At 51.8% G+C, this 13,578-nt stretch overlaps 1 protein-coding gene across 1 annotated transcript; it reads right to left on the bottom strand.

Annotated features, from left to right (window-relative positions):
* Nucleotides 1-1,030: 1,030 nt before the first annotated feature.
* SOST (sclerostin) lies at nt 1,031-5,213 on the bottom strand. The gene is made up of 2 exons (XM_037069625.1): nt 4,962-5,213; nt 1,031-2,227 (listed from the first exon to the last, which is right to left on the bottom strand). The coding sequence occupies exons 1-2, from the start codon at nt 5,179-5,181 to the stop codon at nt 1,806-1,808; spliced, it is 642 nt and encodes a 213-aa protein (XP_036925520.1). The 5' UTR covers nt 5,182-5,213; the 3' UTR covers nt 1,031-1,805.
* Nucleotides 5,214-13,578: the final 8,365 nt, after the last annotated feature.

Genomic DNA, 13,578 nt, shown 5'->3' with positions numbered 1-13,578 from the left:
CGAACACGACTTTTCAAAGGAAGGACATAATTGCCACAAGGGCCACCATAGTGCAGACTGAGGAGTTCACAGTGACCATGTTAACTTGGACAGAAATGACTGTGTGTGGTTGACAAATTGAGACCACAGCCTTTCCATAACGACTCATTGTCTTTATTAACAATGCCTCTGGATTCTGAAAGAACAGACTGGTATTTCATAAAGCAATATTAATGTTGTCATTCTCTACAAGAAAAACTTTGGCATAAATAACTTAAGTGAGAAAATAAATATGTAACTTAACTCTTTTTAAAAAAAAAACCACAACTTTCCATCTTTCCCATGGGATGAATTCCACATGAAAGATTGCAAAAACCGACCAGCCAGCAGGCTTTCACATGGCGTGCGCTGCTTCTTCTTCTTTTTTTTTCTTTTTAATCTTTTTTTTTAACATTTAGGAACTACACAGAAAGTAAGAGGTGACTGGAAAAGATTTTCAAAAAGGCCTTTGGATGGTAGCTACCAGGCTTTGCAGCTCAGCCTATGTACAGCACTTGTAATTGTCCCCCAGTGATGTGATTTTAACGTAAGGTACGCACGCCATCACATGTAACAGCATCAAAAAGCAATTTTTGAGACAGAAATGTGCCTGGGAGGGGTAGGCAGGAGGAGGTTACCCTGAAGGAATCTGCCGGCCTTTGAGGGGGGGCGCTCCCTTGGGCCTGCAAGCCCAGGCTCCTGGGACCTTGAGCTTTTCTGCAAAAGGTGTCTAAAATACGGCCAAAGGGGAAGGGTGCTGCTTCTTTGGGAATGGCATCATTTCTGGGGGCGTCACTTCTGTCCCTCCCACCATCCTTGGGACCCTCTCCTTATCTCCCCGAGCTGGTGGTGTGTCCTCATTCTTTGCGAGGGAGGGGTGGAGGCAGCCCGACATCTGGGGAGACCAGGCTGGGGCGGGGGGGGGGGGGGGGGGGGGGGGGGGGGGGGGGGGGGGGGGGGGGGCGGCGGGTGGGGGGGGGGGGGGGGGGGGGGGGGGGGGGGGGGAGGGGGGGGGGTCGGCCACAAGTGGACTCTCCTTCGCCCCTGCTTGGTTTTCACCCTTGGCTGTCCGATCAGAGGTTTACAACTGCGAGTCCTGGACACGACCCTGGCAGTGATTCAATCCCACGGCTCTCTCCCTGCCCTTCTGAAAGGTGCCCACGCCCTCGGGATCGTGGGACAGTAGATTCCTTCAGATTCTAATCCCGCCCCCACCCTCACTTCACAAATAGAAAGTCAAGGTCCAGAAAGAGAAACGTGTAGTCCAAGGTCACTCAGCGAGTTAGCGGAAGAGCGAGGACTAGAAGCCCCATGTACGGACACAAGTCCTGTGCTAGCGGCACAGCGTGGCACTGTTTTATGACGGGCGGAGAGGTGGACGGGGATGTTATCGAATTTCCGTAACCAGTCCCCAGACTTCTCACTCCCCACAGCTCCCTCAGGCCCCCCGAGGCGGTGAAATGCTTCCTTTCCTCGCTGCTCTGAAGTGGGACCTGCAAAAGTAGGCGCCCCGGTGGGCGGGGCTGCATGGCTCTGCGTCTGTAACTCTGCTCCCTCCCCTGCCCTGCGGGAACCCTCGGCGGCGGGTGGGGACTGTGGGGCTTTGCTGGCGCCCGGGGTCCGCAGGACCTGGCTACCTCCTGCGAAGCCAGGCAGGTCGGAGCCCCCTGCCCTGGGTTGCAGGCATTTAAACTGAAATACAAACAATCAGACCGCGCGCAGAGGGCAGAAACCTGGGGCGCCCCGTTCAGAGGCGCCCTCTGGGGAGGCGCGGTGGGCAGGCGGCTCTAGTAGGCGTTCTCCAGCTCGGCCTGGTTGGCTTTGGCACCCCGGGCGCGGGGCCGTGGCTTTCGACCCTTCTGGGGCCGCGCGGCCTCGGGTCCGAAGTCCTTGAGCTCCGACTGGTTGTGGTAGCGGGTGAGGCGCTTGCACTTGCACGAGGCCACCAGGCGCACCTTGCGCGCGCGCGGCGCCGCGCCGCCAGGGCACAGCAGCTGCACCCGCTGCGCTCGGTACCGGTCGGGGATGCAGCGGAAGTCGGGCCCGTTCGGCCGCCACCACTTGCCGCGGCCGATAGCATTGGGCAGCAGGTGCGCAGGGCCGCACTGGCCGGAGCACACCAGCTCGGTGATCGGCTTGGCGCTGCGGCAGGGCCCGTCGGTCACGTAGCGGGTGAAATGCAGCTCGCGGCAGCTGTATTCCGACACGTCTGCGGAGAGAGGCTCGCGTGAGGGCGGCAGTCCGGCCCAACCACCCCTCCGGGCCCGGTCCCCTCCCTCCACACCGCCCGCCTTTCCCAAACCTACCTCTCTCCAGAGGCTTCTGCCTTTTGCCCACGGGCATCTATTATGGGAAGGGGCCAACTGGTGGAAAGATATCCGCCTAAAACTTTGGAGCCAAGAGGTGTGTGTGTGTTTTGTTTGTTTTGCTGCGGTTCAGATGCCTGCTGCCTCACTGTGTGACCTTGGGCAAGCTACTTGACTTCTCTGCGTTTTCTGCCTGTAGAATGGATTGTCCTCAAAATGCAGGGCACACCACCGAGCACACAGTAAGATCTAGAAGCATTGGCTGCTATTATGTGTTATTCTTCCTTCCCTTCAAGGGGGACCTCTTGGTTGGCTAAACTTAAGTCACACCTATGCCACAGGGTCGCTGGCCATGGCAAAGCTGATGCTAGCTAGCCACACAATTTGCACTGCTCTGGCTGATCCCAAATTCCTTTTCCAAACACTTGGGAGGGGCGGTGAGGGGATGGAGAAAGGAGTAGGGGTTAATTGAAGGTAATAAATCAGGGCAGCTGCTTGGGAGGAGAGAGATGGAAGGGGAGGCAGAGAGGAGGAGAAGTCGTTAGACTTGAAAGGGAGCGAAGGCAGCGTGTCCAACCCCCTCGTTATCACTGAGGGCAACTGAGGCCCCGAGAGGGAAAAGCATGTGCCCAAGAAGAGCTGGACCTTCTGACCCCACTTCCCCAGGGACCCAGCACCGCTTGGCTCCCATGTGGGTGGAAGCTGTGTGCCCTAGCTGTGCTGGGAGCTTGGGGTTGGGGGACTAAGGGCTGTTTTTTACTATAATGCTTCCCTACCAGAGGGGGACCAGGATCAGACTGAAGACCTACAGGTTCAGCAGCCACAAGTATTTAGCAAGTGCCTGCTGTGTACCAGGCACCCTGCTGGCCACAGCTCTACCTTGTGCAGTTTGAATGGACATCTAATGGTGGCACAGGCTTGCTTCCTGGGTCGGGGGGGAGATTGGGCTCTGAGGCCCGACTTGGTCCCCTGAAGTCACCGTCTACGGAGGGTTCAATGGGTGGGAGCTTTTTAAACAGCGGGTCCTCGTGCAAGCACCTGTCCACAACCAAGTGTCTCGTGCGAGTGATTCCAATACGACACAGAGGGATGAAAAATAGTTGAGACCGAAACCAGAGGGGGGGCCGAGAAGGTGAGGCAGCTGCCTCGGGCACTGGAAGGCAAACCCGGCAGGGGAGGTGTGGGGTCTGCCTTCCTTCCGTGGCTGGCCTTCTGGTTTCTGGGCTGGTTTGGCCACCTCACTCCTGCTCCTAGGCTGCAGGGGTGGGGCGTGGGGGCGGCTTATTTGCCCAGGGAAGGAGGCTTTGGGGCTTTCCAAGAATAGTGCCCCAAGGCCAGGAACTTCCTCTGCAGAGGGTGACTTTGTTTTGAGCAAGTGGCTTCTCAGGGCTTGTGGCCTCCCATGGGAGCCCTCGGAAGCAGACACTTCATACCTGAGTCCCATCCTTTGAGCTTCGTTGACTTTTCCTGGGCAGTAGTGGGAGCAGGGCACATCTGCCCTCCAGGGTCCCCCCAGCCTCCTCTGGAGTTGCCCTTCTCAGAGACCCATGTTCCCAGCTGCCCGTGAGGCAGGGAAGGATGGGATGCAGGAGCCTGGGCGGTGGGCTCCTCTCCCACCTGGACAATGGCCAGAGGGCAAGGAGGCCCATGCTCTGAAGTGTTGTCCCAGCCCCTGTCCCCAGCCATTCCTGCCAGCTGCAGAGCCAGCTGTGCACACTGCCCCCGAGGCTCCTCTGTGCAGACCTGATCAGGACCCCAGGTGTGCCCTCCACTGGGCTACTCACTCTTCACTAGGGCTGGGCTCCCTCCCCAGGAACGAGGCTCAGCTCAGTCTGCGGTGGGGACCCAGGATGGATGCCAGACTCAGTAGACATCCCTGCACAGAGGACGCTGCCTCTGCTCCAGGACCTGGGCCCAGCTGCCACCCACGGCAGAGGCTGAAACTGTGCCCACACTCCCATTCAAGGGCCAGCTCCCCGGGCAGACCACGGGCAGGCGGAGCTGATGGGGTGCATCTCTGCTGTCCCTTTTCCTACTGCCTTTGGAGGATTTGCTCTGGCTGTTGTTCCCCAACACCCCACTCATACTCCCTTAGCAGGGCTGTCCTGGAATTGGATCAAACTGGGCTGAAATCTTAGTTCTTCTATTTACTACCAGATGACTTAACTTCTGGAACCTCTATTTCTTCACCTTCAGACCTGGAGTTCACCTCACGGGGCTCCCACATGGTGGGTCCCCTGGGTACAGGACACGCACAGCCCAGGCGGAGCACCTGGCACCTGGCGGGGGCTCCAGGCGGGAGGCTGCCCTGCCCCAGTGGTGCTGGCAGCTGGAACCGGCTTCTGAACTCTCAGGAGGGGATTCCTCAAAACCTTCCCCAGTCCCTGCCCCTGAGCCCGTCCCAATGCTGCACCCCACCCCCTCTGTCCTGCCCCCCAGCTCTCTCCCAGCACTCTGCCAGCCTCCCAGATGCCAGGGCCACACTGGCATGCCATCCTTCTCCTGCTTCCAGGCAGGACGGTCCCTCCACCTTTTACTGGCAGCGCCTGAGGGTCTACCCCAATCTTCAACGTGTCCCAAAGGGAAGCCACCCACCAGCGGACCCTCACACGAAAAGTATCGTCTTCCACCCCATACCTTTAGTCTCAAAGGGGTGATGCGGAGGCCTCCCGCCGTTCTCCGCCCGGTTCATGGTCTTGTTGTTCTCTGGCTCTGGTGGGGGTTCAGGGAACTCGCCCAGCTCGGGGATGATCTCTGTGGCGTCGTTCTTGAAGGCCTGCCACCCCTGGGTCTCCACTGTACGGAAGGCTGTGTGCACCAGCAGGCAGGCAAGACAGAGGGCGAGAGAGAGCTGCATGGTGCCAGCTGGAGGAGGGCACCTGGCCTTCCAGTCGCACAGGCTCTGGTCCCCAGCCCAGACTCGTTTGCCTTTTTAAAGCCCCCTCTGCCTCGTGCCAGCCAATGACAGGCTGGGGCAGGGCTGGTCCCCTGCTTCCCTCAGCCCAGGGGGAGGGAACAGGGTGTGCTCAGAGTAAGCCCTCTCCAAAGACGTCTCCTCTCCTGGAGCACAGCAAACTCCCACATTGCTGCTGGTGCTCCCAGGTGACCCAGAGGGGGGGGGGGGGGTGTGAGGCAAGCCTGCTCTCCAGCACTTCCCCTGTGTGGGGCGGCTGTGGTTCCAGCTATCAAAATGAGCCCTGGATCTTAATCTTTACCTCCCCGGGCCCCTCGGGCTTTCTCAGAGGAAACTTCGGACCAGCCTAACAAAGGAAGCTGCAGCTCAGTCCTCCACAGGGCTGAGCCCTGCTGATGCCATGTCTCAGGCCAAGTTCATTTGTCACCCCAATAAAGGGCCCTGTGGGTGTCAATTTGGCTCCCACAAGACCCAGACAGAGGGAGAAGGATGCTTTTTAAGAAATCTCATTGGTCCTGATTCCACGAGGCTCAGCCTTGATTATCCTGGCCACCAAAGCCCTGCTTGGCATCTCTGGACGGGCCAAAGAGAAAACTGAGGGCCACTCACTTGGGCAAAGGGGCGGGGATTCTGGCTACCAGGACCGGATGAGCAAGTTAACAGGCTCTGGCGACGGAACTCAAGGAGGAAACCTCAGCTCATGCTCCTCAGATATCCTGCACAGGGTGGCAAGTACTTTTTGGGCAGGACACTCAGTGTGGCTTGCAGGCTGGTGTCCAAAAGGCAGTCATTTTCCTGGTCAGGCTGTGGGTACAAGTGGAAAGCACAAAGTCCCTTTTCTTACAAATGCCAAGGCCAATGTTTTTAGTGCTGACTTTTTTTTCCTGGTCTCCTAGCCCATTACATTTTTAAAAACCAGCTTTGAGTCCTAGATGGAAAATCTTATTGCTGCATACCAGGGGTGCATTCCATGAAGCCATCCCTGGTCCTGCCAGCCACAAAGAAACCAAAAGGAGTTGCTTCCTCAGCCCTGGAGCAGAAGGAGGGGCCCGGGAGGGGCAGAGGCATGGGGCAGGAAGGTTTGCACCTGAGGTGCAGGAAAAGGAAGGAGGGTCAGCGGAAGCTTTCATGGCAGGTGGGTGGCGGGGGGCAGCGGCCGCTCCTGGCCCTGAAGCAGACGGGGAAGAGGGCTGTGGCCCAGGTCCCCTTGGTATTTTCACTGGGCAATGAATCAGCAGGCCCCACCTGCAGAGCCTCTACGAGGCTTCTGCCACCTGCCTCAACTTGTAAGTCGCTGTGTCCATCTGCGGCCGTCTGTCCCTCCTTCTTTCCATCATCCATCACTCGACACATGAATGCAGCTGCTCTGACAGTTTTACAAGCCAGACAGGAGCCCCTGCAGGAAGGGCCCTCTCTGATGCCTGCTTCCTTCGTCTTTCCTTCGGGGCAGACGAAAACAGCTGTGGCCATTGTTGGGGTGATCTATCTCTCCCAGCAGAGCCTGTGTGTTGTGAGAAGCTGGTCCCTCACGCCCCCTCCCCCTGTCTGTGACCCTCTAGCCTCCTCTTCCCTTGCTCTGGAATGTGGACTGTTAACCCTGTTGTGGCCGGACAGCTTACCCTCCTGCCCTGGACTTCAGAGAGGACCCTTCGGATGCCTGTGGTCCTTGAGCTGATGGGACTGATACTAGAGCCCCACCTGCTGCTGGAAGCTGCTGGCCCCTCCGGTGAAACTTGGAGATGTGCGGCCCATCCTTGGAACACTGCTGCCACCTGCTGGAGATGCAAGGAGAAGCCAGCTCCTTAGAGGCTAGGGAAGGTCAGGATTTTATTTATTTCATTTGAAACAAAAGTAGTATTTTAAAAGAGAAAGATGGGAGAATCCAGTAGGCTTGAATCTCTAAATGATCTCCAAACCTTTGAATTATTCTCTGTCATTGTCTAGCCACACTTTCCACAGAACAGCTCAGAGACAACTGCTGTTTCACTTCATATAAATGCACCTTTGCCCACCCGGTCCCCAGGCTCGTGGTCCTTCAGAGCCAGAGGACACTGCTGGAGTCAGCCCCCCAGGGCTGGGTCTGTTGTGGGTACTCAGGTTATATCCAATGTTCCCCATCCTCAGTAGGGATGCTATGAACATTCTGTACAAAGAATTTTCTTTTAGTTAAACCTTTTAATTTTGAGATTACTGTGAACTTACATGCACTTGTAAGGAATAATACAGAGACAATTTCATGTGCCCAGTTTCTCTCAATAGTAACATCATGCAAACGTATAGTACAATATCAAAACCAAGACAGTGGCACTGACGCACTTCACCAATCTTACTCAGATTTCCCCATTCCTATGGGTTTGGGGAAACCCTTCCTAAGTGTTTACTTGTACACGTGTATGTCTTTGGTTCTATGAAATTGTACCACATAAACAGGGTCCAGTATCCACCACACAGGCCAGATAAAGAACAACTCTGTGAGCAAAGAGATTCCACTCATTGTCCTTTTGTACCCCTCCTCCCCTGCCCTCCCTCTTCACCCCAATCCACAGCACCATTAATCTGTTCTCCATTTCTTCAGTTTTGTTATTTCAGAAATGTTATATATAGAAATTAACCTGTATGTAACCTTTTTGGATTAGCTTTTTTCACTCAGCGTAATTCCTTGGAGATTTATCCCAGCTATTGCATGTTTTAACAATGTGTTCTTTTTTATTGCCAAGTAGTATTCCACAAGTAACTTAAAAATAACTTTAGGGTTATTTCCAGAAGTGAGCGCCTGGTAGAAGAGGAAGAACAGTTTGCTACAGATTGCATGGTCGTTCTCCAGAAAGCCGGGCCAGGCCCGCAGCCCTGCACGTGACCTGTAAGCAGGCCCTCGAGTTTCCTGGGGCTGAAACAAAGCACACGTGCATGCACAAACGCATGTACCACGCACACATGGGGAGACTTAAAGGACAGGAACATATTGTCTCAGGGATCTGGAGGCTGGAACTGTGAGATCAGAGCATGGGCAGGTCGGTTCCTTCCAGGGGGGTGAGGAAGTATGTGTTGCGCCCCTCTCCAAGCTGCTGGTGCCTCGCTTGGCCTGTGGAGAAGCTTTATTCCCCACCCATGCCTTCATCTCCACACGGTGTTCTCCCCATGTGCATGTCTCTGTCCCAATTTCCCCTTTTCATAAGGACATCAGTCACACTGGATTAGGGCTCACTCTGATGGCCTCATCTTGACCAACTACATCTGCAACAGTCCTACTTCCAAATAAGGTCCCATTCGGAGGTACTAGGGGTTAGGATTTGACTTACTGACTGGGAGGGGTTGGGGGAAGTCAGTGGAAGGAACATTACTAAGGGGAAGCTTCAGGGGTAAGGGGGATTCTGGCTGAACCGACTTAATGGGATTCTCGCTGAAGGCAGGCCAGGGCACTCAGACTTCACCTGAGAATGGTGAAGGATGGGGAAGCCAACTGGATATCGAGGGCGGTCAGATAAGGAGCATGCGGGATTCTTGCTAAAGTTGGACAAACATGCAAGTCCAAAAGTCAAGGCCTCATTGTAAAAGAGTTCAGAGCAGTTTCGCCAAAGACAGGCTCTTTGGTACCCCGTGTATTTGGGGACTCGCCTCCTTCAGAACCCAGCTACACAGCCCTCCGCTCTTCTTCCCCTTCCGACATCTGCTTCCCAGGCCTTCTGTCCCTCCTTCCTCTCAGGGTGGCTGTCCAAGTGCCCAAATGCTGGGGACGTTGAACCGGAAGGTCAGCCAGTGCATGGGCTTCCACACTAGGTTTCTCAAAACCCCAGGCTTCTACTGAGATGTCTCGCGGTCTTAAAAATATATACATTTTAATTATTTGAAAATATAAGAAAACATTAGAAGCATCTGCTTCTAACGAACTGGAACCCACCCATTCATGTGCCACCTCTGGGTTAACTCATTTTAGTGTACGCTCAGCGTACTTGAACTTCTCGTAAAATAGCTCATCAATTCAGAAGGTTGTAGCTCAGAGACTAGCGTTCTAAAAATTAGGCTCAGGCGTGTCCACTCCCATAAAATTGCACAAGTGAGCCCAGGACATCCCTCCACAGCTCTGAGTTCAGGGATGTACTTGACACTGTGCCACCACAACAGACACAGAAATTAACAGGATAAAAGCAGATTTAAAAAGAGCAATTATCACCTCTCAGCATCATTGTAACATTCTGTGCTCATTAAAGCCGCTTGGACTTTTAAAATAAGAGTACACAGAACTTCAAACCAAGATGGAGGCATAGGTAGACACACTGTGCCTCCTCACACAACCAAAAAAAGGACGACGACAACAAATTTTTTTAAAAATGACGAGAACTGCCAGAAAATCAAACTGCATGGACACAAAGGAGTTAAAGAAGAAACATTGACCCAGACTGGTAGGAGGGATGGAGATGGGCAGCTGGGTGGAGAGGACTCATGGCAAGGTAGAAGCTGAAGGACCCAGCGGTCCCACATTCACGTGCAGATAAACTGGGAGGAACACCTGGGGAGCAAGATGGACCAAGCAACCCAGGGCCCCAGCTCGGGGAAATAAAGCCTCAAACCTCTGATTGAAAACACCTGTGGGAGCCCTGGCTGGTGTAGCTCAGTGGATTGAGTGTAGGCCTGCGAAGCAAAAGAAAACACCTGTGGGGGTTGAGGCGGCAGCAGGAGAAACTCCCAGCCTCACAGGAGAGTTCATTGGAGCAACCCACAAGGTCCTAGAACATACACAAACCCACCCCCCAGGAATCAGCACCAGAAGGGCCCACTTGGCTTGTGGGAAGTGGGGGAAGTGGCTGAATTCTTGCAGAGAGCTGAGCAAGCGGTATTGTTTGTTCTTGGACCCCAGCCCCACGTAAGCACCGTAACGCAGTGACCTGGGTTGCTCCGCCCTGGCCAACACCTAAGGCTCCGCCCCTTACTACGTAACAGGTGCACCAAGACAAAAAAAAATTGGCCCAAATGAAAGAAAAGATCAAAGCTCCAGAATAAATACAACTAAGCACCGAAGAGGTAGCCAACCTATCAGATGCACAGTTCAAAACACTGGAAATCAGGATGCTCACAGAATTGGTTGAGTATGGTCACAAAGTAGAGGAAGAAGTGAAGGCTATGAAAAGTGAAATAAATAAAAATTACAGGGAACCAACAGTGAAGGGAAGGAAACCAGGATGCAAATTAATGGTTTGGAGCAGAAGGAAGAAATAAACACTTGACTGGAACAGAATGAAGAAACAAGAACTCAAAAAAATGAGGAGAGTCTTAGGAAACTCCAGGACAACTTTAAACGTTGCAACATCCGAATTATAGGGGTACCAGAAGGGGAAGAGGAAGAGCAACAAGTGGAAAACTTATTTGAAAAAATGAAGGAGAACTTCCCCAATCTGACAAACAGACATCTAGGAAATCCAGGAAGCTCAGAGAGTCCCAAAGAGATGCAAAGAAGCACACACCAAGACACATCATCGTTACATTATCCAACAGTAAAGATAAGGACAGAATCTTAAAAGCAGCAAGAAAAAAATACCTACAAAGGAGTTCCCATTAGACTATTAGCTGATTTCTCAAAAGAAACCTTACAATCAAGAAGGGGCTGGAAAGAAGTATTCCAGGCCATGAGAGACAAGGACCTACAGCCAAGATGACTCTATCCAGCAAAGCTTTTATTTAGAACGGGAGGGGAGATAGAGTGCTTCCCAGATAAGGTCAAGTTGAAGGAGTTCATCATCACCCAGCCCTTAGAATGTGAAATGTTAAAGGGACTCATCGAAGAAAAAGAAGATAAAAAATATGAACAGTAAAATGACAACAATCTCACAGCTATCAACAACCAAACCTAAAAAAGAAACAAAAACAAACTGAGCAAACAACTAGAACCGGAGCAGAATTATAGCAATGGAGATCACATGGAGGGTTGGCAGCGGGGGTAGGGGTAGGGGGAGAAAGGGGGAAAAGATACAGAGAAGAAGTTGCATAAATGGTAGACAGGGGGACGTTAAGAATAGTACGGGGAATGTAGAAGCCAAAGAACTTATATGTACGACCCATGGACATGAACTAAAGGGGCGGAGGGAATGCAGGTGGGAGGGGGTGTGCAGGGTGGAGGGGAATAAAGGGGGGGAAATGGGACAACTGTAGTAGCATAATCAATAAAGTATATTAAAAAATAAGAGTATACGGATATCACGTCTATTAGCCAGTATATAAAATACATTCACACTCAGTGGAATGCTGTGTAGCTGTTAAGATGAATGAGACTTTGGGAAACAATGGGCAAGATCTATTAAGCAAAAACGGCAAAGTGCTGAACCTGTTCCATTCACAAGGAAAAGGATGTCTATATACACACACGCATGCATCTGAGTGTACTCACACAGTCATGGCGTTTTCCTAGAAGGAGGTACTTTACAGAGGCTTCCTCTGAGGAAAGCGGTTGAAGGTCTGGCGTAGAAGATTCACTTTTTATTATTAGCTTTTGGTACTGTTTAAATTCATGGCTATGCACAGACAGCATTACCTTTTGAATTAAAATGTTCTAAAAATTATACTTTAAAACACCTTTACCAGTTTTATATCTTAGTGCTCTGCCTTAAGATTTTGTGTTGAAATATAAAGACTGTGTGGCCGCAGAGGTTTGACCAGTAACAAGGTAGCCAAAGTGCCTCGTGTTATTTGCAGGATAACAAATCCTAAAAGGCTACCCAGGCACCTCCACGTGGGCTCACCTGGAGACCGTCACCCCAGCCCTCCACTTTCTTAGGACCCTACAGCTGGCCTCCCTCATCTGGGGTGGGCCCCTGTACTAAAGAATATTCTAGTCAATTGTACCTCAGTAAAGCTGAAATGTTTTTTAAAATGAAATAAGCAAGCCCTGGCCATGTGGTTTGGTTGGTTAGAGCGTTGTCCTGTGCACCAAAAGTTTGTGGGTTTGATTGCCAGTCAGAGCACATAAACTAGGTTGCAGGTTCACTCCTGGTGAGGATGCATACAGGAGGTGACCCATTGATGTTTCACTCTCCTCTCCTCTTTCTCTCTCTCTCCCCACTTCCTCTCTAAGCATATCCTCGGGTGAGGATTAAAGAAATAATAACAAATAAAAAGATTTCTTAACACAGGAAATTCCTGGTACTGGATGGATGTTCAACAGATATCTACTGTATAAATATAATCATGGAACCTATCTCTGGCTCGAGGGCTAGTTTTTAGGCCCTCTTTTAAAAATAAAAAGCAAAACATAAAAGCTAAGCATAAAAGCAATCAAGGGTAATAAGAACAAAAAAAGACCATTTCTTGGTAATATAGGACATTTATTTTGGTTACAGAATTAGTATTTTAACACTGATTTGTGATATAACAGACATTAAACCTATTTTTTTTTTAATATTTAATGCCTTCCCCTTCTCTGTCCAGAAAATTCACACTTTCACAATCAAATTACCCTAAAAGCTGACAGGAGGTAAGTTACGCTTCCAACCAATCCATTCTCGCAACCGGAGATGGCCTGTTTCCAATCAGGATAAAATCTCGACTTGGAAGGACCATCCTTGTAGGCTCTTTAGTGGTACTTGACACCCGTTTTATGACAGAAAATTTCCTGTGAGTAAAGCTTATATCTTTATTATGCGAGTGCTTATTTTGATTAAAACATTAGCATCTTAACATTAACTTGTGACACAAAAGGCACCAACAGTCATTTCCGAATCATCCGTCAACACCGGTGGAACACAGCGCCACCTGCTGGCCATTGTGTAATTACATCCCCTCTGATGTCCAGGTGGTGTTCAGTGACAAGCGGGGACTCCGAGGACCCTACAGTATCAGGGCCAAAGGGACTTCAGAGGCCCTGTTTGGTAGATGGTGAATTCTGCTCCCCAGATAACTCAGAGGGGCAGGGGAACAGACCAGCCCGTGGCGTGTGCACTGCTTTACAATAGAGAAGAATTACTTGGTGCTCTAATTTGGGGGTGGGGGGGTGGGGTTTGGTAGTCAAGGCAAGGGACCAGGCCAGGGGAGGGAGTGAGGGCACCCTGAGTTCCTATTTCATCACTTCCCAGGAGCAAAAATTTGTCCGGAAACAGCTTCCACTCAGTGCTGGGCATGTGTTGACTCTTACACAATAGAATTCATTTCCTCAAAGGACGAGAGGCTAAATCTCGTGAAGTAAGTATGGGGTTTCTGAGAATACAGACTATGCAGAGATCCCAAGTCATCGACATAAAAGTCATCCCAAAGGAAAGGCAGTAATTCTCCCACTTACCTCTTCTCCCTCATACCCCCCCCCCCCCCGCAAACAGGCCTTCAAGCAGAGCTCCTAAGTAGCTGTGGCTAACCTGC

This window comes from Sturnira hondurensis, unplaced genomic scaffold, assembly GCF_014824575.4.
Source record: "Sturnira hondurensis isolate 20B ecotype Veracruz unplaced genomic scaffold, ASM1482457v3 Scaffold0001221, whole genome shotgun sequence".
Taxonomy (NCBI): Eukaryota; Metazoa; Chordata; class Mammalia; order Chiroptera; family Phyllostomidae; genus Sturnira; species Sturnira hondurensis.
The sequence above is the reverse complement of the archived record's forward strand: the minus strand, read 5'-3'. Positions and strand labels throughout refer to the sequence as shown.

What these genes read in the sequence shown, in the direction of transcription:
- SOST (XM_037069625.1), bottom strand. Translation starts at nt 5,181, where the DNA reads ATGCAGCTCTCTCTCGCCCTCTGTCTTGCCTGCCTGCTGGTGCACACA. An exon ending in TCACCCCTTTGAGACTAAAG is followed by an intron (nt 2,228 to 4,961) that starts GTATGGGGTGGA and finishes CTCTCTCCGCAG; the next exon opens with ACGTGTCGGAATACAGCTGC.